The sequence below is a fragment of the Xyrauchen texanus genome, chromosome 31 (assembly GCF_025860055.1).
Source record: "Xyrauchen texanus isolate HMW12.3.18 chromosome 31, RBS_HiC_50CHRs, whole genome shotgun sequence".
In the NCBI taxonomy this organism is placed as follows: domain Eukaryota; kingdom Metazoa; phylum Chordata; class Actinopteri; order Cypriniformes; family Catostomidae; genus Xyrauchen; species Xyrauchen texanus.
In genome coordinates, this window is record NC_068306.1 from 13043167 (window position 1) to 13066025 (window position 22859).

General features: G+C 39.9%; 1 protein-coding gene across 2 annotated transcripts in view; it reads right to left on the reverse strand.

Moving 5' to 3' along the window:
• LOC127625359 (stromelysin-3-like) overlaps positions 1-22859 on the reverse strand; it is a 31518-nt gene that overhangs the window by 6852 nt on the left and 1807 nt on the right. For both annotated transcript variants that reach the window (XM_052100618.1, XM_052100617.1), the window contains exons 2-3: positions 6931-7229; positions 1400-1543 (exon numbers count right to left, since the gene is read on the reverse strand). In XM_052100618.1, coding sequence (XP_051956578.1) covers positions 1400-1543; positions 6931-7229 — 443 coding nt within the window. The remainder of the gene's footprint in view (positions 1-1399; positions 1544-6930; positions 7230-22859) is intronic.

Genomic DNA, 22859 nt, shown 5'->3' on the forward strand with positions numbered 1-22859 from the left:
CACAGTCACCTTTAGTCTTTAGTCTAGATTGAGGAACAACTAACAAGACCTTTTCCGAAGATCTCAGATTCATGCTGAAATTATAAGGTTGCAACAACTCTTTTAAATAAGCAGGAGATTGGCCATGCAATGCTCTAAACACCATCACAAGAATTTAAAATTTTACTGGGAGCCAATGTAAAGAAATTAAAATTGGTGTTACATGTTATCTCTTTGATGATTTTGATGAACCACTGGTAATCGTTTCAAGGATGCATTATTAAGACAAGTTGAAAGAGAATTGCATTAATCAAGGCGAGAGGAAATGAACGCATCTACAATCATCTCCATTTTTACTGAAACAGAAGACTGAAAGAGTCTTTTATTCCAGTCTAAAAAGACGATTTATAGAAATTAAGCTACAAGAATGACTTAAACTCTATTTTTAACTAAGTCGCTGGTCATTTGTGTTCTATCTTTGTTTGTTCGACATATTTCAGCACGGAATGCTCTTTGATCCTGTCATAATATAATGCCGACTTTGCGAAGAGGCTGGTATTGAAGAATGAAGCACTGACTACTATACTGGACCCAACAGCAAGCCCGTAACATATAAGTAAGCTTTGTTACTCCTTTTAATGTGAAAATGTTAGGTATTTAAAACAGAGTACATTTATATAAAAGTTTTAAGGTCAGAAAGATGGTGGATAATAGTCATGTAAAACTAAATAAAGTTTTGGTGAAGGAAATCTTAGAGGTGGACCAGTAAAAAGCTATTTCACTCAGTAGCTGCTTGTGTTGGACAGGAATTTACATTGGTCAAAATCTGCTTTTTCGATATTTTCCAAGGCCGTTTGACACAAAATTTGGTATACATCATCTACAGACTCTTCAGACAAAATGACTGAAAAAAAAAATGACTGAAAATAATTTTGATTTGTCAAAGCACTTGAAGGTACAAGCCAATAAAATGTTTGGGAATGGCCCATATTTACTTATCAACCTATATCATCTAAATGCAAATTCCAAACTTAATGACATTTGGTAAACTTCGACATGGAGACATGGAGACATGTACTTGTAGGACTTATCTTTTTGTTGCATTTTTCAGTGTAAATATCCAACTCCCGCTACATATACTACAAAAAGGCATAGAATAGTGCAGAAGTCTGCATTTGCCTTTTGACAAATCAATAAAAATGTCCACCAAATTTCAGCACCAAATAAATTAAACTGTGACAAGCTGGTGGTAATGAAACTTTGTCTACACACGCATGGTGTCAAGCAGAAAAAAATACAATTATAAAATAATCATGACATGGCACCTTTAAAAATGTAAACTCATATCACAAATGATGAGGTCACATTTGATTCCTGAAAACTTCTGAGTATTCAGCAGACTGAGAGAGTGCCTTTTTACCTGTTGAAGTCGATCATGATATCCGCCCGGCTGCTGGTGACCTCAGTAAAGGTGAGAGGGGTGACGTCACTCCAGACCTGAAGCGCCTCTCGCAGCACATGTCTGACTTTCTCTAAACTCATCTGCCAAGGGGTGCGCATGATCCTGTTACACAAGCACAAACACTCATAAACGCTCATTACAGACCACCCATGCGAATTTCATTTGCTCTCTGGTGAAATACTCTAATAATCCCCCTTTTTTTTGCTACTCTCCATGGTGGTTTCCTTATGAACTGAGGAACCCCTGTCTTTGGGACTGGATCTGGAACTGAATCTGGCTGTTGTGAAAAGACAACTACAGTCTGAATGTTTGCCCAGTTGAAGATTAGACACGGTGGCCAATACTACGACACTTTCTGACCGCAATCATAAAAGTAATCTGAAACATGGTATTGTGATGGTGATGGCACCTCTATGCGGGTTCATTTAAGTACATAAGCCTTACAGAACTACATAGTATTATATTTCAAGACTCTTTGTTACTTGGGAATTTAACAGACACTTTTAATCCATACATTGCACAAGTGACATTTTTTAGAGACATTTACAAATCTCCACTTCTCAGGTTGCCTTTATCAGGAATCAGATCTTTGATGTTTCTATTATGAGTCTACCACTAGTCTACTCTACCACCACTCCACCTTTGCTCTTCCTTGATAGAAGATATAAAAATATACAGAAATGACATATACGTAGTAAGAATAAGAGCAATAAAATGTATGTTAATTGCATACCCCAGATCATTTAAAATTGGAAGAAATTGATGGGAAATATTTCAGTTCATATTGAACTCTCTGACTTATGATTGCAAACTTTGGTATTTCAGAAAATCTGTGCACAGTTTGTGACACTGAAACCGTTTCAGAAATGTTAGAAAAGACAAATGGGATTACTAGGGTGCTTTTTTAAGGAGACATATCTGATAAGCAGGAGACTTCATTAGCTTGGAATGCACTCTGAATATTACTATGTTACATTCAACCACCATGGAGTAGGCCCAGATGTGTTTTCTACTAACAGATGAAAGAGTCACTTATTATAAAACTTGTGACGAAGGCATGTATGCTTATTTTCACAAGCATAATCCCCACTGAGCACATTTAAACAAGTGGACTGTAAGTCTGTATCAAGTTCCACAAAGCTTCCCTCTGGTGCATTTCTTTAAATAATGGAATATCTTTAACCACCACATCTGAAGTTTTGTGGAGCTCCCAACCTGTAGCTATAATGACTGGTACCACTGTGTTGTTGTCATACATGGACACCTCCATGGTCATTATTAACTCTGTGGGATATGGATCGCTATAGGGCTGCAGGTTGATCAGGGGCCCTCTGCAGTCTGCAAGCCCAGACAGGAGCTATGACAGCAAGAGAGAGCCCAGTGTGGTAGACTGTGGCTTTAAACACTGTCTATCCCATCTTTGCAGATCCAGTTAGAGAATTCCTCCCTATCTGCTCATCTAGGACCAGGGTCAAGTTAGTAACTCTTGACTTTAACTGTCTACTGCCACAAAAGAAAAGATAAAGCTAAGAACAGGTTTAGATTTTTTTCTAAACCTGTAAAACAGTGGTTCTGCACTGGTGGATTTTGTCCGATAGGGTTGCAGACTGTAGGGGAAAAAACAATGCTAAATGCAAATAAAATGCAACTAAATATTTGTGCATAGTCAGGATAGTAAAATAAATAGGCTATCAAATTTTAAAGGGAGGAGAAAACATAAAAAGATTTCAAAGGCCATCCAATCAATCTCTACATCAAATGTTTCCCTCTGTTATGAGGAATTGAGTCCCCCCTGAAATTCTGTCCCCCCCTAAAATGATTTCATTGGCCAAAATAAGTTGTTTGGGGTATTCCATTGGTTGCCTGAAAAACATCAATTAATGTTGTGTAAGCTACATATGACATATCACATGATATAATGAAATCAACAAATTGTAAAATTAAACATTAATATTTGTGTTGCCAATTAGCACAGGGCCGTTTCTAGGCATAGGCAAACTAGGCGGTTGCCTAGGGCATAGACCTGGATGCTGAAGGGTGGGGCGTCCCAAAGGGGGATCTTGTCTAGGGTGCCAGAATGGTCTGAAATGACCCTGAATTAGCATGCTCAGAGATTAGCCTGCTATGCTAACATTTCATCATGCTATTCCTACGGATCAATTATCATCCTAAGCTAAAATAATTAGCAAAAGTGTGTCAAGTAATTATATCAAAACGTTGAATTTAGTATTATATGGTAAATGAATATGATAATACTGTACGTGATCAGCTACAACAGGAATTAGTAACAGAATCTTCTTATTAGGCATTATTAGGGACAGGATTTATTGGGGGGACTCTATTCTTCATGACACCGTTAGATGCTTGCTAGCCAAATTAGGCAGATGCCAACATGGACATGGCCTTCATCCTCAAAAACCATGAGAAAACTATTGCAAGACAATACCACATTAAATACAGGTTCACTTGCAATGAGAATCAACTTGATTTGTGCCAACCACATGTTTGGTGAGTTTTGGGCTGTCGAAAGTATACATAAACATTAAACTGACATTTAGAAACAAATCACTTGAACAATAAACACTAATTCACACTTTTGCTGTTATTTAAAATACATTTTCCAATTCATTGTCATGTTAATAATTTTTCATAGTGTTAGGCTAATGCTGTTAATGGTAATCCAAACAAATTTCAATGTTTGATTTTAAGGGCATTCTTGCTTACTTTTTCACAAAACAATTTTGGTAAAATGTCTGGGCGCTACTTGATGTCCGATGTAAAATCTGGGTCCTAAAGCCAAACCAACTGAGAACCACTGCTCTAAATTAGTGTGCACAAGTGACCTGTGACATCCGATCTACCCTGGGATCTACTAAAGGCTGGGTAGACTCATTAAAGAAAGAGACTTCAATTGACAGCTGAGGAGTGGGGGTGGGATGGTGAGTTTGGTATCTTTGAGTTCATTGTCCACGTTCAGTCCATCATTAAGTGAGGAGAGAAATTACAGAGGACAGCGAGGTGCTACAACCCATAAACAACCTTCAGAGACATGAGTCATTACAGCTCGTTGAGGAACAGCATTAGAATGGTGCTGACTTGGGGATAAAATATGTGCAATGTGTTGTTTTCTCAACATTAGATTCGGATGATGCAGCACGCAGTGTGCAAATTATATAAAAACTGTCAGGGGGTTGACTTCTTTATGGAATTTCTATAGGTAATTCTGCAATGTTTTTTCCGATACTGATCCTAATGGATGGAATTAAGCAGCCTATACTGTTGCACTATTTCTCTTTTTTTGACTGTATGTATGTATTCTGGCTTTACAGTATGCAGACTACAGCAATGCAGCTTGATTTGGATGGAGAACCATAGGAGATATATGGGCAGCGATATTTTATGGGAAGGGCCATAAATTGGGGGCAGTTTTAATCAGTTCAGGCTGGTTTTCCAAAGACTTAAATCTTTGTCTGGGCCCTCATCTCACCCCCCGCCATGTGGCGAAGGGGAAAACTAAAACCATTTGAGCTACACTGCCGTAACTCACATGAGTGCTCTGAATTGTAACTTCTGCTTCTAGTCAGGTCACGACCTCTCTGACTCGAGATTACAGAGGAGATTGACGCACCATGTCCGGTGGAGACCTCCTTTGGCAAAGATGTAGGATGCAAATCATTCAAAAAACCACAAGAGACAGGTCATCATGTCAATCAAAACGGGTTCTTAAGAACCATTGTAAATCAAGTCAACTTGAAGCACACAGCACAATTGTTTTTTATTATTTAGCAATAATTTTTTGCATTGTAATTTTTACGGAGACACAAAAGTCATTTATCTTGTTACCAGAGAATACTGTATATCTTGAATTAAGTTTTTTTTTTTTTTTACCCCATTTGGCATTTTATTCCCCTATTTTAAGCATAAATCTAACTACATTGAGTGAGGTTAATGCTTAAAATAAGAAAAAAAAAATGCCAATGGGGTAAGAAATATAAGCTTCTCTGAAAAAAATATTATTACTTTATTATAACACATCACTACATATTTTATTTTAAATATATTTATCTTGTTTTAAGGATGTTAATAGAATATAGCGAAAAATGAACCAAAAGCATGCACATCCAATGGCACAAAGCTTTTTTGGAGCTGTGGTGTGCTGACTTTTTTATCTTTTTTTTATATAATTTAGTGGAAAATAAGTTAAAACTACTTATTAAGAAAATCATTTTGCAGTATAGTGCCTGTTTGTGTTTGTGTGTGAGTGTTTTTAGAAAAAGATTTACTGTTTGAAATCAAAGGGGGCTAAGAGGAGCATATACATATTTCAAGCTGGGTTCTGGAGCCATGCAGTCTTGAGTCTGAGACAGTTTACAGCTTCTACTTAAATGAGTGCAAAGTTGGAAAGTGTGTGCAGTGTTCTTTAGAACTGAAAACGACTATGAAAAATGTGAGAAGATAAAGAGAGAAACATCCAGATTAACAATTTAAAACAGGTCTTTCCTGAGAGGGTGGGAAAATATTTCCTGCTTAAAAGAAGAGGGAGTACAGCAAATGTTGAAATTATAAAGACAGTGTCTTTAATAAGAAAAAGCCTTTGGACTGAGTCAAATGAGTGTTGGGAGTGGTTGCTATGGTACAAGAGATGCTCAAAACAGTACCTTGGCAATCCATAAAAGTTGTTCCATCCAGGTATCATTTATGCTTTTATCTTAAACATTTGTTTATCATCTCAGTATGTGTTGAGAGTGCATCTGGTTTCAACTGCAACCACTATGATCCTGTGAAAATGACTTAAGGTGCTTGACATAAAATATCTATAAACTGTTGTTTTTATGCAGCATAATTATTATTATTTAAAACAATTTTGGTGCACCTTTTGTATATATATATATATATATATATATATATATATATATATATATATATATATTAGGAAGTGTAAATCTTATAGGGATGGCTCATCCAAAAAGAAAAATCCTGTAATCATTTATGCATCCTCATGTTGTTCCAAACACATATGATTTTCTTTCTTCTATGGACCACACAAGTAGTTATTAGGCAATATGTCTCAATTACCATTTCTTGAAATAAAGAAAGTCATATGGGTTTGTAACAATATGAGGGTGAGTAAATTATTACAAACTTTTCATTTTTAAGTGAACAACCCCTTTAAATATATCAGATCACTACTATTTCTCCTATTGTTTTTATTATTTATTTTATATATATATATATATATATATATATATTACCATTTTTAATCAATGTATTCTCTTCCAAGGTCCTGCAATGTGACAAAGTCCATGTAGTCTCTCAATTAAGATGAGGACATAAAACTGCATGTATAATAATGTCAGTATAAGAATAGAAAAGGAAATGCTTTTTAAAATAGCTTTAGATGGAATATATCATGTCACACTGGAGGATACTTGTGAAATTGCTTGAAATCTCATCACACTTTTCACGCCAGCAAATCCAGTAAACCTTACTTGTAGGTGAGGTCTGTTTTGTCCCAGCGTCCTCCAAACAAAACAAAGCGTTTTTGTCGATGACGGCCCCCAAGAAAGCCTTCTTTGTGGGATGAGTAATGAAAGGCGCTCCCCCCCTTCTGTAATGGGTAGTCTGGGACTCCACAGCGAGGTCTGTTCCAGAGTTCAGTGCCATTCTTGGGAACAGACAAGTGTGACTGCACTCTCTTACTGCCAAAGTCTTCACTCAGAGTATCCTGAACATGATGAAGTCTCCCCCTTTTCTTCAGGCCATGGTGATGGGTCTTTTGAGACCAGTCCTATAAATTTACACATACAGTAAGCTGCGTATCAAAAGTACATTTGAGAAGAAACATATTTATTCATAGAGGCTACACATGATAACACATTCAAATGTGTAAGCAGTTGCCAGGGTGTTGATATGAGGTTGCTAGGGTGGTTACTAGCCCAAAACAGCAAAATCCCAGGTTTCTATGAAATTCTGGTACCTATAGATATTTCTTAGGCCCAGTGTGATTCAGTGTACATCTATGGGATCTATCAGGCAAAAATGGTCAAAGTCTGATAATTTTTAAAAGTTGCCAGGGCAAGAGCAAATGATCAACTATTACTGTTTCTTATATTTGGTGTAAGGGATTTTTAACAAACCCCTAATCCTAAGAACTAAATTTAGAGCATAACTCGTCCCACACCATTTGTGCTACGAACATGAAGGATTCCACTAATTGTGGGGCTTGTTTTGGAGAGGTGTGCTATTACTTTTATACTTTTCATCGCAAAAGTCAAAGACATGCATTTAGTGCATGTTTCCATAGAAAAACGATTAAAAAACTATGCAGCTGGAACGGCCCCCTGAAGCCTAAATCGGGAGTGGCAAATTGCTGCCCAACAGAATAGTTATGTAACAGTTGGTTTAACGTCACTGTTAATTTCAGGAAGCATTATCACAGTCAATTTCCTCAACCAAATTTTAAGGAAATGGTTTTGTTAAATGACTGGGAGGTGAGCTGCCTGGAAGGAAAAGTCAGATTGCCCCAATTTCTCTCTGTTCCCAAACCCCATTTCCCCCTGTGTATCTATCTATGTTGCAATACTTTGCTCCAGCTGTGCTGGTTTAGAGACTTTTCTCTGTCTTCTCTCCATCTCTCTCTCTCTTTCTCAATCCATCCATCTTTCTCTCTAATTTGGGTTTGTTTTGAGGCTGGGTGGTGTGGGGTGAACGATTTTTTTTAAATGCTTTTAAAAATCCTTCCTCCACTCATAGCCATAGGGAGTCTTTAAAATGCTGTAATTAAAGTACAAGCTATATTTGGACAACCATAAAACAGTTAGAAATATAAAGCAGGATGTCTGAAAAGAACAAAAAACACCTACTTATTTAAGAGTTTCTTCATCATAAAGAGCATAAGGACCAACTACCAAATGAAGAAAGCTTTAGCTTTATTAAGTTTGATTATTAAGCAGGACCTTGTTTCTCGATAACGACTGATCTTAGCTCTTATGAGCGTTATATGTGCAAATTTTGAAATTTGATCATATGGTGTCACTCGTCGTTGAAATTTCATTATAGCTTTGCATGTAAATCTTGTAATTTACCTCGCTGGGAAAAGTTAAAAGCTATTGTCTTAATTAATCAAAGTAATAACATAATTAAATGTATAGTTTTGTAATTATTTTGCGCAGTATGAGCTGGTATTTTTACACAAACACTGCTTTGTTCGTCATATGTGTGTTTGTAATGTTTCTTTTCATATAAATTCAGTGAAGGGTCAGTGAAGAGTGTAAATAATAAATAATAATATGTTGGCAGTAGGCCTATTGCAATGCACAATAGGATGATCAAAGCACTAAACACAGGGTACGTGTACATACTAAGCAAGCAGAGATCTGCTCCCAAAATATTACTGTGAAATCAGTGTAACACAACAACACTGCAGTGCTAGCCACAGTGCCCTTGGGTGTCAAAGATGATGAGGTTGTAGAAGAAGAGGAAAGTGTGAAGACGAGCCAAGATAAACAACTTTCCCCTTTAATATAACATCTACATTCCCTTTGAGTGTACTGTAGATCTACAACGATTTTCAAGTATTACAGAAGTTACGATGTTTCTGTACAATAGTTTCTATGATCTACTTAGGCTTACAATGTTTCTTGGAAATGAGGCCCAGGGTTTTAATTAAAAACTTCTAATTCAGACAGCCATCAATTTCCTTAATTTTTTTAAATGTAATATTAAGTGACTCCTTAGTAGATGGCCAATACATTTTTTTCCAAAGTCCTGGCTGTTTTTCCACACATCGTAAGCACGCTTCTGCTTGCCAGCAGCCGCCTCTTGTCACTTGTCACTAGCCAGGGCATGAACTACCCGCAACCTGGCGGAGGTAATCCATTCTGGAGCAACCAGGTATTTCTGGCTCTGGAGGTGCCCCAAAAGTTAAATCCATGGGCATTTTTGGTCATGGTCTTTGAGATGGCCCTTTTTGGGCAGTGATACATCACAGCAGTGCACATACAGTTCCACATCCCGTCGGCCACCCGTCCAGTGGAAACGAGTATGCACCAGTTTCAGGGTCTTTGTTATGCAAAAATGACCCGCCCTCACCAAGCAATGCACCACCATTAGTACTTGTGGCTGGAGGGAATGTTCAACAAACAACTGGATCTGAGAAGTTCCATCCACTGCATCAAGTCATCCTGCAGAGATAGAGTGTCCCAATGCAAGTTGTAGGCTTTTACCTCAGGGTCCAGCCAAGATATTACCTCCCACCCCTGGTCATTGCCCATCCTCCAGCCAAGCCTGCATTCATGCCAGTACGGGGACCCTCCTGGTGCTGCCGCAGTTGTTGGTAATCAAAGGCGGGTTGGCCCTCTTCAGCATCAGGGCTAGCTAATGCAGCAGCCATCCTCAGTGCTGCCATCCACTCCTCCAAACACTGAGAGTAGCGGCATTCCCCAGCCTCACAGGGGCGATGGGAAAGAGTGTCAACTTTCCATGCTGACAACCAGGCTTATGCTGAATTACAAAGTTGTAATCCTGCAATGCCTTCAGCCACCTGGCCCTACGGATCCTTAAAATTGAGGAGCCAAGTCAACGATGCATGGTCCGTCCGCAAAAGGAATTTCTGTCTGTACAAGTATGGTCTGAAGTGGCGTAGAGTCTGTACCACCGCAAGTAGCTCCTTGTGAATTACACAGTAATTCCTTTCAGGATGGCTAAGTGTCCGGCTGTAGTAAGCAACGACTCTCTCTCTCCATGCTTCCCGACCTGGGAGAGCACATCCCCAATACATTTGTTGCTGGTATCAGTGTCCAAAATGAAGGCATGATCTTTACATGGATACGCCAGCAACGGAGCTTGGACCAATGCTTGCCGAAGCTTATGGAAAGCCGTTGTACAAGCCTCATTCCAGCAAAAAGGCCTCCCTTTGTCTATCAGCCGATGCAGTCGGATGGCAATGGTAACAAAGTCCTTGACATACCGCAGGTAATAGGAAGCTAGTCCCAGGAAACTCCACACCCCAGACACATCATTGAGCATGGGCCAATCTCTTATGGCAGTCACCTTTGTGGGATCAGTGACCACACCCTCAGGACTCACAATGTGATCCAGGAATGCTGTTTCCCTTCTTAACAACTTGCATTTCATGGGACTCTATCACAAACTGTATCAGCGGATCGCTTCACAAACCGCAAATTACACATTTCCCCTTCAAAGTCAACTAATAGATCATACAGCAACAGCGAGGAATGTCCTGGAGCACCCGCTCCATCAGACGCTCAAACATGGCTTGGGCATTGCACAGCCCAAATGGCATACCACAAAACTGCCACAGCCCCTGCCCAATTGAAAATACTGTCTTTGGTCTAGCATCTGTGGATAGCTCAACCTGCCAATAGCCGCAAGATAGGTCAAGGGAGCTAAACCAACTGGATCCAGTGATATAGTCCAAGGTGTCATCTATCCAGGGCAATAGGTCAAGTCAAGACATTTTTTATTTGCATAGTGCCTTTCACAACACACATTGTTTCAAAGCAGCTTTACAGAAGATCAGGCATTAACAGAAAATGAAACTGTAATATCTATAATGTCTAGAGTCATCATTGTGCAGTCAGATAAGTGTTAAGGGTCAGTGTTTAAAAAAAGATTTTGTATGAACTATAAGATTAATGACTAATGTCTTTAAAGTCCATCCTGTATTAACTGCAGAAGTTCACATAGATGTAAGTGTCATTGGTAGTTGGCTGATGAGGGGTTTTAATGGCAATTAATTGATAATCTATGTATTTCATTTCAAGAGTGTAGTCCATCATTAGACCGAAGTGATGTCAGCAGAGATCAGTTAGATGCATTGCAGTTCAACCTGGCTGGTAATTTCAGTGAGGTCTATCCTAGGTTCAAGGTTCAGGCAATGGCATATGAAGTATTATGGTTGGATTTGGCATCAGTTCATCCTCCGAAGTCCATCGTAATAGACTGAAGTGATGTTTGGCTGGCAGCAGATGGTATTAGTCATCATCACTCACGTAGCAGTGGAGTCCAAAACAAAGCAGGAATGGAGCTGGATCCAGCCGGTTCTGGTGACCTCAGGATAGCAGTCCCGAGGTTAAGACAGGGAAACAAATAGAATTATATTAGCATAGATGCCATTCAATGTCTTGCAGAGTTATAGATCACGATCAATGTTTCTGGTTTCTGGTTACAGCAGACCTAACTAAAGCAGCCTAATTGTGAGTTGAAGGATAAATTAGGTTTATGCCTGGCTAAACAGATGGGTCTTTAGTCTAGACTTAAACTGAGTGAGTGTGTCTGCTTCTCGAACAGAGTTAGGGAGACCATTCCATAGTTTAGGAGCCAAATATGAAAAGGATCTACCTCCTTTTGTGGATTTTGATATTCTAGGAATTATTAACAGGCCAGAATTTTGCGATCGTAATGAATGTGATGGAATATAGCATGGACGAAGGTCACTTAATTACTGCGGAGCTAGACCATTCAAACTTTGTACGTAGTTAACAGATTTTTTAAATAATAAAAAAAACAGGTAGCCAATGTAATGATGAATGAAAATGGGGCTAATATGATCATATTTCTTGGTTCTAGTCAGCACTCTGGCTGCTGCATTTTGAACCAATTGAAGTTTATTTATTGATCATGCTGGACATCCTCCCAGTAATGCATTATAATAATCTAGTCTTGAGGTCATGAACGCATGAATTTGTGTGTCGTAATTTAGCAATATTTCATAGGTGGAAGAATGCTGTTCTACAAACATTGGTAATATGAATTTCAAAGGACAGATTTGTATCAAATAACACCTTAGTTCTTTGCTCTTGTAGATGATGTAACAATACATTCATCGAGAGTCAAATTATATTTTAGGGGCTTGTTTTTAGATGTTTTTGGTCCATTAATTAGTACCTCTGTTATGTCGGAATTGAGTAGAAGGAAATTTCTGGCCATCCAGAAAATATTTTTTTTCTCTGCTAATACGGAGAATTGAGAAATCTCATCAGGTTATGAAGAAATATAAAGTCGTCAGAAACTTATTCCATGATTTCTGATAATATCTCTCAGGGAAAGCATATACAAGATGAAAAGCAGAGGCCCTAAAACTAATCCCTGTGGCACTCCATACTTTTGTTTGGTTTGACAATTCCTCATTACATAGACAGAGTGGTAGCATTCTGCTAAATAGGACCTAAACCATGCTAATGCAACTCCACAAATGCCAACATAATTCTCTAGCCTTTTAAAGAGAATGTTATAATCTATCATGTCGAATGCAGCACTAAGATCTAAAAGCACTAGAACTGAAATGCAGCTGCGATCAGATGATAAGAACAAGTAATTTGTAAATCTGATAAGTGCAGTCTCTGTACTGTGATGAGGCCTAAATCCTGACTGAAGTTGTTAATATATACTATTGCCCTGTAGAAATTAACATATTTGTGAGGATACTACCTTTTCTAGTATTTTTGACATAAACGGGAGATTTGAAATCTGTCTTTAATTAGCCAATTCTCCAGGATCAAGTTATGGCTTCTTAATAAGCGGTTTGATAACTCCATTTTAAAGTTTCTTGGGACATGTCCTAATGATAGCGAGGAGTTAATAATATCCTCATCTGGGCCCCAGTTAGTCAAATGCTATCATCATTTAACTATGAGCCAAATTACTGAAGAGGTGAGCGGCACCTTCGCTGGCGGGATGGAGTCCGTCTCTCTTTAGCAGGTCAGGTCTACCCCAAAAAGTCTTCCATCTGTCTATAAATCCTATACTATTTTCTGTTCTGCCGCCAACTGTTTGATCAATGGCAGATGGTGTGGTCGCAGGAGGATGGGCTATGCAGCGCCTTGTCGATGTCATGCTGCACTAACCCTGTATGCACACACTTCTTGTCCCGGTGAGCGAAAATGTCCAAAAATGCCTCCAATTATCCCTTAAGCTGCTCCCGTTGACACGTTGTCAACCTCTCAACACTGTTGTCATAACTCCTGCACAGCCTGGCTGGTTTCATTGACGGAGATGGGCCGTGCTGGGGAAGATGTTTTGGTTAGCTCGGGCAGGTGTGCCGCAGTGGACATGCTCCGATGCAACCTTGGACTCCATCGCTCAGCCAATTGCCGCCCCCATCCAGTGGTACAAACTCCATGCGTAACTGGACTGCAGTACCCAGAACATCAATGCACACTCCAAGGTGGTCCAAGAGATCCAGCCCCATTATGCACTCATCCTCAATGTCAGCCAGCCAAACATCGTGCTCAATATTTTTGGTGCATTCCTCCACTTGAACAGACTTTTTCCCTCAGAGCATGGCCCTCACACCAGTCATGGTCTGCATGCACTTCGGCATGGAAGCCCAGCCAGCAGGCTGCAGGCCTGCGGTGCCTGGTAGGACTCCAGTGCGGATGAGAGATGGTAGAGCCGGTATCCACGAGGGCTTGGCAGAGGTAACTGTCCATAGTGCATGAAATGTAGAGGCCGTAATCCTGAACTGCCATCATACATTTTCCATGGAGGAGGGTAAATGCTGTAAATGTCGAGGGAAGTGAGCCGTTGGTGCCAGGCAGTACCGTGCCATGTGTCCCAACCACAATGATAGCAGGGCTCCCGCCGGGTGTCTCGGCTCCAACGAAGGTCGTGGAAATTCTGTAGGTTTAGCCGCTGTCAACCCAGCAGACTTCCTCGGTTCCCCCATTGCCATCCTCGCTGGATTACCCAGCTGTTGAGCCATGGCCGGCTGCCACGATGGGTAGCCAACTAATTCATCCATTGCTCCGGTGTATGCCGCTCTCCAAAACAGCGCTCCTGTGCTACTAATGACAAGGCTAGGTAGGCGCAAGATCAAAGAAAAATATCCATGGCCAGAACCTCGAGCGTCAATGCCAGGTAGACCGACATATCCTCTTGGCTCCACTTACCACGCTAGGCTGTCAGCTGGACCTACTGGCACTTTTCCACTACATGTTACGGTTCGACTCAACTCAACTCTACTCGCTTTACTTTTCGGAGCTTGCATTAACTTGCAGTTTAGTGCCATCTCTACGTGGGTGGGATTATAGGTTGATTGTCATAGTTACGCCGCCTCTACTGCCGTGACATCATCTTAAACACAACACAAACTGACAAAAACAATTACACAACCGCTAGCTGTTAGCTACTAGCTCATTGTTCTGCATAAAGCAGTTGTTGCATGGTGATTTTACACAAGTGTAACAGTTAAATTGGCCTGGTTGTTAGTATAGAGTTATATATATAGTCCAGGGCACTCTCCCTCCCATTGCTTGCCAGTTTAGATGGCGTCCATTTGGTCGAACCACTTTTCCTTGATAGTGCTGTAGTCACTTTTAAGTGTTTTTAACTTTTCCCTACACTGCTGGTAGGTCCGGTGGTAGCCGTGAGCAGCCAACAGTTGAGACACTTCCTGAGAGACTTTTTCATTTCGCTCATCGCTTATGAGTGGAACATCTGCACCTTGTGTATTGAACACGGCGTGGTTTGTGCACAGCCATTTATTTTTTCACAATTCAAAAGTCACGTGAACAAATGATACTGCTATCGCTGTTTCTACCATTGAAACTAGCGGGTTGATGTCACGTGTCGGAAATCCAGTGACACTGCTAGTGACGACTCTCCCTGACCAATCAGTGATCTGCAGGATTTTGACGTCACATTTAGCATCGACACGGCTCGCTTGGAACCTCGACTGAGGTGGTACTAAAGGTACCAGGTACTATCCACAGTGGAAAAGCCCCAAAAAGTGAGCAGAGTCGAGTTGAGTTGTACCGTGCAGTGGAAAAGCCCCATATGTGAGGTTTGACTCAGGTGGCGCCGACAGGAAACCATCCTCTTCCCGCTCCTGGCCACAGGGACTTTAGGCTCGCGCTTCGAAAGAGGCAATCAAACCATTTCGGGGACAGGCATCAGCCTCCTGGAACCATCCTCTTCCCGCTCCTGGCCACAGGGACTTTGGGCTCGCATCTCGAAAGAGGCAATCAAACCATCTTGGGGACAAGCATCAACCTCCTGGAACCTGGAGAGTCTTGCTCTAGCTCAGGCCACCTCTCTCTGGTCCAGTGCCTCAATATTCTCTTACAGGGTTCACAACCCATCTGCAACAGTGCCACCTTGAGCCTGGGATTGAAAACCTCGGCACAGTTCTGCAATGAGGCCATCCAAATCCCGCAGAATCTGTGTTAAATTATAGTCTTCCATCACACTTCTGACACCAGTGTAACACCACACAGATTTTGGGGATCAACAAAATCGCCTCTATTTACATCTCCAAAATGGTATGCTGGCAGACATGATAAACACACAGGAGCTTTAGAATCTGTAACATAACACAGATCAAACTAAGCACACACAACTCACAAAAGCACCTAACAAAAGCACTACACTTCTATTGGATGGTGAGAGAAAAATAGTAAGTAACCATAATCCTTTGCAACGTGAACAGCCAATCAGAACTAAGAACAAAGTTATGCTGGGATGCTACACTATGTTGTTCCAAACCTGTATGACTTTCGTTCTTCATTGGAGTTACTATTCACTCGCATTGCATCTTTATTCATTCAATGAAAATTAGTGGTGCCTAATATCTCCTTTTGCAGTTCACAGAAGAGAATAAGTCAAACAGGTTTGGAACAACATGATGGTGAGAAGTGTCTAGATAGTAGAATTTTCATTTTGGGTTACTATTACTTTAAGGCTAATGTCTGAAAGAAAAACAGTAACACATGACCTTCAAACTAATTTCTGCAACCCAAGCAAAACAGAATACAAATTCTAACAAATAAAAGAAAAAACAACCAAACATTTGTGGGCAAGTCGAGACAGATAGTACTTTGGTAAAAATGTACTGACATGAGAACTTGATAGCATTGCTAAACCATGACCCCACTCCCCCGGCAATGAGGAACCACACAAATTCCACAGATACGAGTGAAGAATTCACTGCGCTTTATCCACTCTCCATTTGTTTCTCTCAAATCTGCTGAGTGAGCATGGACTTTCCATGGGTTGAGCCATCATTACATGGTTGTACATGTTGAAAGCATGTAATTTAAGCATTGTCCCTAATAACCTGGAGAAGAACAAGTTTTTTGTACAAAAAAAGTTACAATTATTTATTGTTGAGTAGTCAAACCTCTCAGTGATGACAAACTGGCCTCAAGTCTACATAGGGAGCGACGGAGATGGAAGAAAAAAAAAACACCAGGGTGTCTCAGGTTCAATAGGTGTCAAGGGTTAAAGGTTAAAGTCTAAATCAACAAAACAGACCCCTTGGGCCAAGGTAAACACACCGACTCTCATTTCAAACCAATATTGAGATGCAGAAGAAGAAGATAGGCTGCTTGTTTTATTTTTACTGATTTTCTTTTTCTTTTTTTGTGCTCTCACAAAATAATGTTAATGTACCTAAAATATACGCAGTACATTCTGTATTAACTATGTACTATTTAAAGTTTATAAACATTAAAAATAAAATCACAAAAACCTCACAGAAATCCTATGGAATTATTAAACCCATTTTGTAACCACCTTTCATAACAGACTACCAGTATTTAATAAAAGGTTATGGTGGTAAGTGCAAACAAGATGGTTCAGGTTTGCTGATGTAGGCTAATGGCATATAAGTGCATATTAGTGCCTGAAATTACTACGCATGGAGCCAAACCCAGGACTCAAGTAAGAGAATCAGCATGCAATGCAAACAGAGCATCATTATTTTCTCAACAAACAACCCAAGAATTAATCTGTCTTTAGCACTCACAAAATACTGCTCCATAAAACTGTGGTGATTCCAGGACCTGTTGCTTTTTTTATTAAAGGAATTATCACGTTCAATACAAGGGGTTCACCCAAAAATGAAAATTATCTCATCATTTACTCACCTTCATGCCATCCCAGCTGTGTATGACTTTCTTTCATCAGCAGAACACATTTGAAAAATTAAATAAATAAAACATTTTGAAAAATATTTTAGCTCATTAGGTCCTTAAAATTCAAGTGGATGGTGATCTACCTTTGAAGCTCCATAAAGCACAGACAGTCAGTGTAAACATCATTCATATGACTCCAGTGTTTAAATGAATGTCTTCTAAAGCGATACAGTCATTTTTGGTGCAAAAAAGATTAATACAGTTTTTAAGTACTTATTAACTATAAATCATCTCTTCCGGTCAGCAGCAGTATACACATTCAAAAGAGTGCCAAGTTCACGTGGGCTCTTGTGTGATGTATTCGCGATGGCATGTTGCGGGCACAATCTAACGTTTTTCTCTCCGTTGAGACATCCAGAATAAGCACACAAATGCACCATTGTGAAAAACATACAGGTGCAAATATAGATCTAAACCAAAACCAACGAAGCTTATGTACAGCGTTCCTCTTTAAAGTACTTAAATATTGTTCTTTTTTACAACATAGGTGATTGTATCACTTTAGAAGACATTCACTTAACAGCTGGAGTCGTATGGATGACGTTTATGATGACTATCTGTGCTATTTGGAGCTTTAAAGGTCTGATCACCATCCACTTGCATTTTAAAGACCTACTGAGTTGAGATATTTTTCTATTTTTCTTCAAATTTCTTTTAAAAAAAATCGCTTTTTAACCTGTATCAGTGTATCTGTGTAAATGTATATGCAATATAATATGCAATATATTGCAACTTTGTAAATCAGATAATCTGGTAAATGCTGGTAAATCCTTGAATTAATTGAAACATTAAAATCATTTTAACACATTGTTTGCGTCTTGTGGCTATACTTTTAAAACATGTATTTAAACATTTATGGACTGGCCCTATTCACTTCCATTGCCATTGTCTTACTGTATTGCGACAATATATTTGCTTAGATTTTAACAGAAATCAGAGAAGAGTAGGAATTATTTTGTGGTAAACAATATCATTCCACAAATGCTATTGATTGAGCTTAACTTCTATTAAACCTGGAATATTCCTTGAATGAGATGTTTAAGGCAGAATCAGTAATAGACTGTTTGCCAGTAATGAAACGTCTGTCAACATGAGACTACATTCAACCCAACACTTACAGGTCTCAATTTCACGAATGGCAAAATCAAAGAACCTTTTTTCAACCAGACATTCCTCAAGTCTGGGCATATTTTACAGCATCAACCTGCATGTAGTCAATTGCATGTAGACACATTGGAACTTCTTCGGAATTACCATTGTGGCTACACGTGTTCTAAATAAAACAAAGGTCTCTCTTTCCAAAACTTTTCTTGTGGAAGTTTTGGGCAATTTTCTTTCCTCTGTTGACGTTTTTATGATTGCTCCCTGACAGATATTTGCCTCTCATCAGCTGAGAAACAAAAACAATTGGGAATTATTTTACCTTAAGCTGTATTCACACCTTGACATAAGAAGATCTGCTGCCATGTGTTTCCAGACAATACAGGAGACATTTCCATTTTATTGAACCCATTGTACACACTAAATATAAGACATCCAGTTATTATACCACCAGCTATCCAGATATCCATGCTAATTGTAATATACGGCTTATGTGTACCATTATAAACAGGAATAAACTTGAAACCATTTTCAAAACACATGCATCTGTAGGTCAATAGGTCAATAATCCTAACATGATACACTGTTATGCCGAAACAAACACAGAGACTCTGAACCGATGTTGCAGTGAGGAGCCTTTGGGGAAATCCCGATACAAACTGTTGACATGTCAGAGCAAGACGGTCTGGAGAGGTTTCTAAACTACAACATAAAGATGAGTGTGTGTGTGTGTGTGTGTGTGTGTGTGTGTGTGTGTGTGTGTGTGTGTGTGTGTGTGTATGTGTGAGCGTGTATTTATCACTTTGTGGGGACCAAATGTCCCCATAAGGATAGTAAAACCCGAAATTTTTGACCTTGTGGGGACATTTTGTCGGTCCCCATGAGGAAAACAGCTTATAAATCATACTAAATTATGTTTTTTGAAAATGTAAAAATGCAGAAAGTTTTCTGTGAGGGTTAGGTTTAGGGGTAGGGTTAGGTTTAGGGGATAGAATATAAAGTTTGTACAGTATAAAAACCATTATGTCTATGGAAAGTCCCCATAAAACATGGAAACACAACATGTGTGTGTGTGTGTGTGTGTGTGTGTGTGTGTGTGTGTGTGTGTGTGTGTGTGTGTGTGTGTGTTTGTGTTGGAGACCATGGCATTGTGCCAGCTCCACAGGGTTCCTGAGGGTAACCTCATTGTTAGCAACCAAATTATTCTCTTGGGGGTATCCGGCTGATGTCATCAACGTCTGATACACCCATACATTAATCAGCAGAGATGGCATCAGGATTGGCAGAGAAGCATTTCACTAAAGCGTTTTTGCAAAACAAACCCAAACAGACCCAAAATGTCCTCAAAAAGTTCAGCTGGTAGAACATGGTGCTGGCAACACCAAGGTCATGGGTTCTAGGGAACACATAATAATAAACTGTATACTTTAATGAACAAAAATTTTTTGTTTGTTTTTGTTTTACATACATACTTATTTTCTTATCATCCTTTCCTTCTGGCTTGGCTTTATCTTTTTAAGTGCAACTCTGATCCAAACATCCTGGCTGGGCTGCCTCTATCTCATTGTCTCTCTCTCTCCCTCTCTTTGCCATTGTCAAGTGAGCATGCAGTGAAAAATTACAAACAAGAGCATCTTTTGGCACAAAGTAGGCCACGTCTGAAATAAAGAATGAACATGCCAGAGGAAATCAGACTAGCGTAAATATTTAGCCACAAAAACCTCCAGAGATCTTTATGTCTTGGGATGTTAAACACAAGTGAAGTGATTACACCACAGGGGAAGATTGTTTTGTGGGAACCGGATAGGGACTTTGTTGATGGAAGATGAAAGATATAATCATTCCATAAATTTGTAGTCTGTAAATTTACACTCACCTTTTGTGAATGAGTTCATGCAGAAATAGCAAACAGCCAATCGCTGTAGAAATCTAAATAGTAGACAGAGTTCATTGGGTACTACACCTCTATGATAGCAAAATGTTTTTTTACGTGGCTCGTTCTACATATTGTGGCAGTTTCGGAAAATGAACACTAGGTTGCTTAAACAATTACTTATATTCCCTTTCGCACAATCATGAGTAAAATGGTAGATTATCAGTTAATAAGCACTTACTTTTCACCCTGTTCCTCACACAATGCTACTTAATGACATCTAAACACTTTTACTTTACAGATGATGCATTTTTACATTTGTATTACATAACCAACTACATTTACAAGCTTGTCCGTGTGTAATCAAATTGCGCTGTAGCTAAACTGATAGAATATGCACTTATGAAGCAAAGGATCAGGGTACAAGTCCTGAAGAAAACGAGTCAAATCATCAGGCAAAAGTTACAGGAAAATGAATTTTCTTTTCCCCTTTTTCACCCAATTTGGAATGCCCAATGCGCTTTTAAGTCCTCGTGCTCCACCGGATTGACTCACCTCCGAATCTCAGTTGCCTCGCATCCCATGAGAATGAACCACATTACAGCGACCATGAGGAGGTTACCCCATGTGACTCTACCCTCCCTAGCAACTGGGCTAATTTGGTTGCTTACCAGACCTGGCTGGAGTCACTCAGCACGCCCTGGGATTCGAACTAGTGAACTCCAGGGGTGGTAGCCAGCTTCTTTACCACTGAGGCCCCTACCCAGGCCCCCCCCTCAGCTGCCTCTCAAGATATCTCATTTTGGCCAAATTCTAAGGTAGCATCTTATGTACCCAGAATGCACCGTGATGAGCTCGGCAGGAAAATAAATCCAAGATGGTGGACGAAGCGAGAGAAATGTACATTATAAATACACTTATAATCCATTCAATACTGAAAAGTATTGATAAATGACAAAAACTGACTATTTTACCCAAAATGTGTGTGTACCATGCGTATTAAGGCTCAATAGAGGATTGCATCATTTCTCTTGCGTCACCTGTATTGAAACCAGTTGCGAGACCGAGTGTCCCGTGCGCTGCGTGTGAGTAGATCTATTTGAATGATGCGTGGAGCTGCCGCCCATGTAGAGCTTTCCAAATCGCTTTCTTATGAGGCATCATTTCTGAAGTATGCTGCCACAGAAGACAGCTGCCTATGTAGGCAGGAGACAGTGAGGCAACTCACTAAGTTTTGGAACAGACCCAGTGTCACACATCACATCGATCAAAGATGTCCATTTATTGCATGTTTCCATGGAAAAATAGAAAAACAGCACAGATCAAAGAACAAGTTACGTGTGCACGGCCTCTTACTGTTCTTTCATAAATTGTACCTAATTCACCTATTCAATCCAGGGGAGGCAAAATGCTATAGCATATCAATGTTTTAATTGTTTCCAGTTGATTTGTCACCTCTTTTGCCTCCAGAGTGGAACAACTTGCCAATGTCATTATGAAAGTCAACTGCGCTGCTGCATTCAGCGATTCTTGACAGCCATAAACTTATAAATAAATGTGTTTAAATCCTTTTGTCTCACCATGTTTGTAGAGATAGGAAACAGCTGTGGAGAGGTTTTATATCGATGTGTAAAGGTCAGGTGAGTGGAAAGTTGGTGAGTTGAATAAGAACCAGGTATGCCAGTGTTGCTGGTGTCAGTAATGCTCTCATTTGTGCCTGCGAGCAAGAAATCTAAACCTAACTGCTTCACAGAAGGTGCATTGCAGCTGGACCTGACCTTCTGCGTTACCTTCTATACCCTTGTGGGTCTATATGCCTGTGGAACTTAGTTAGAGGTTCAGCTTGGAAACGAATACCATATGTGTAGAAACTGGGTCATTAGGGGCGGCTATGGCTCAGGTGGTAGAGCGTGTTTGTCCAATAATCACAGGGTTGGTGGTTCGATTCCCGGCCCACATGACTTCACATGCCAAAGTGTCCTTGGGCAAGACACTGAACCCTAAGTTTCTCCCAATGGCAGGCTAGCGCTGTGCATGGCATCTCTGCTGTCATTGGTGTGTGAATGTGTGGGTGAATGAGAAGCAATGTAAAGCGCTTTGAAAACTGCTAAGGTTAGAAAAAAGCACCATTTACCATTATACTACCCACATTGAATAACTGGTACTGATTGGCAAGGTGCCTTAGAATTGGTTAGACGAGTCTAAGGTTAGGATGGGTTAGGGACCGTTCACACCAAACGTGTTGTGCATCTGTCTGCACAGTTTTTCAATTGTTTTTCAATGTCAACATGAGCAAGACAGACATCTTTGACCATTGCACCATGACTCATTTTTCAAGCTTCTTGCATTCTGTTATATTCCTTTGGCTGGGTCTAGCTTTTTGTAGCGCAAGGATGTGTTCGGTCTGAACAGATATTTAGTTGTCCTTTCCACCTCTTAAATTTAAGCAATAGCTACTGAGGCTTAACCCCAGCTACTGTGAGAGCACCGCTACTTGGAAAAATGCAGA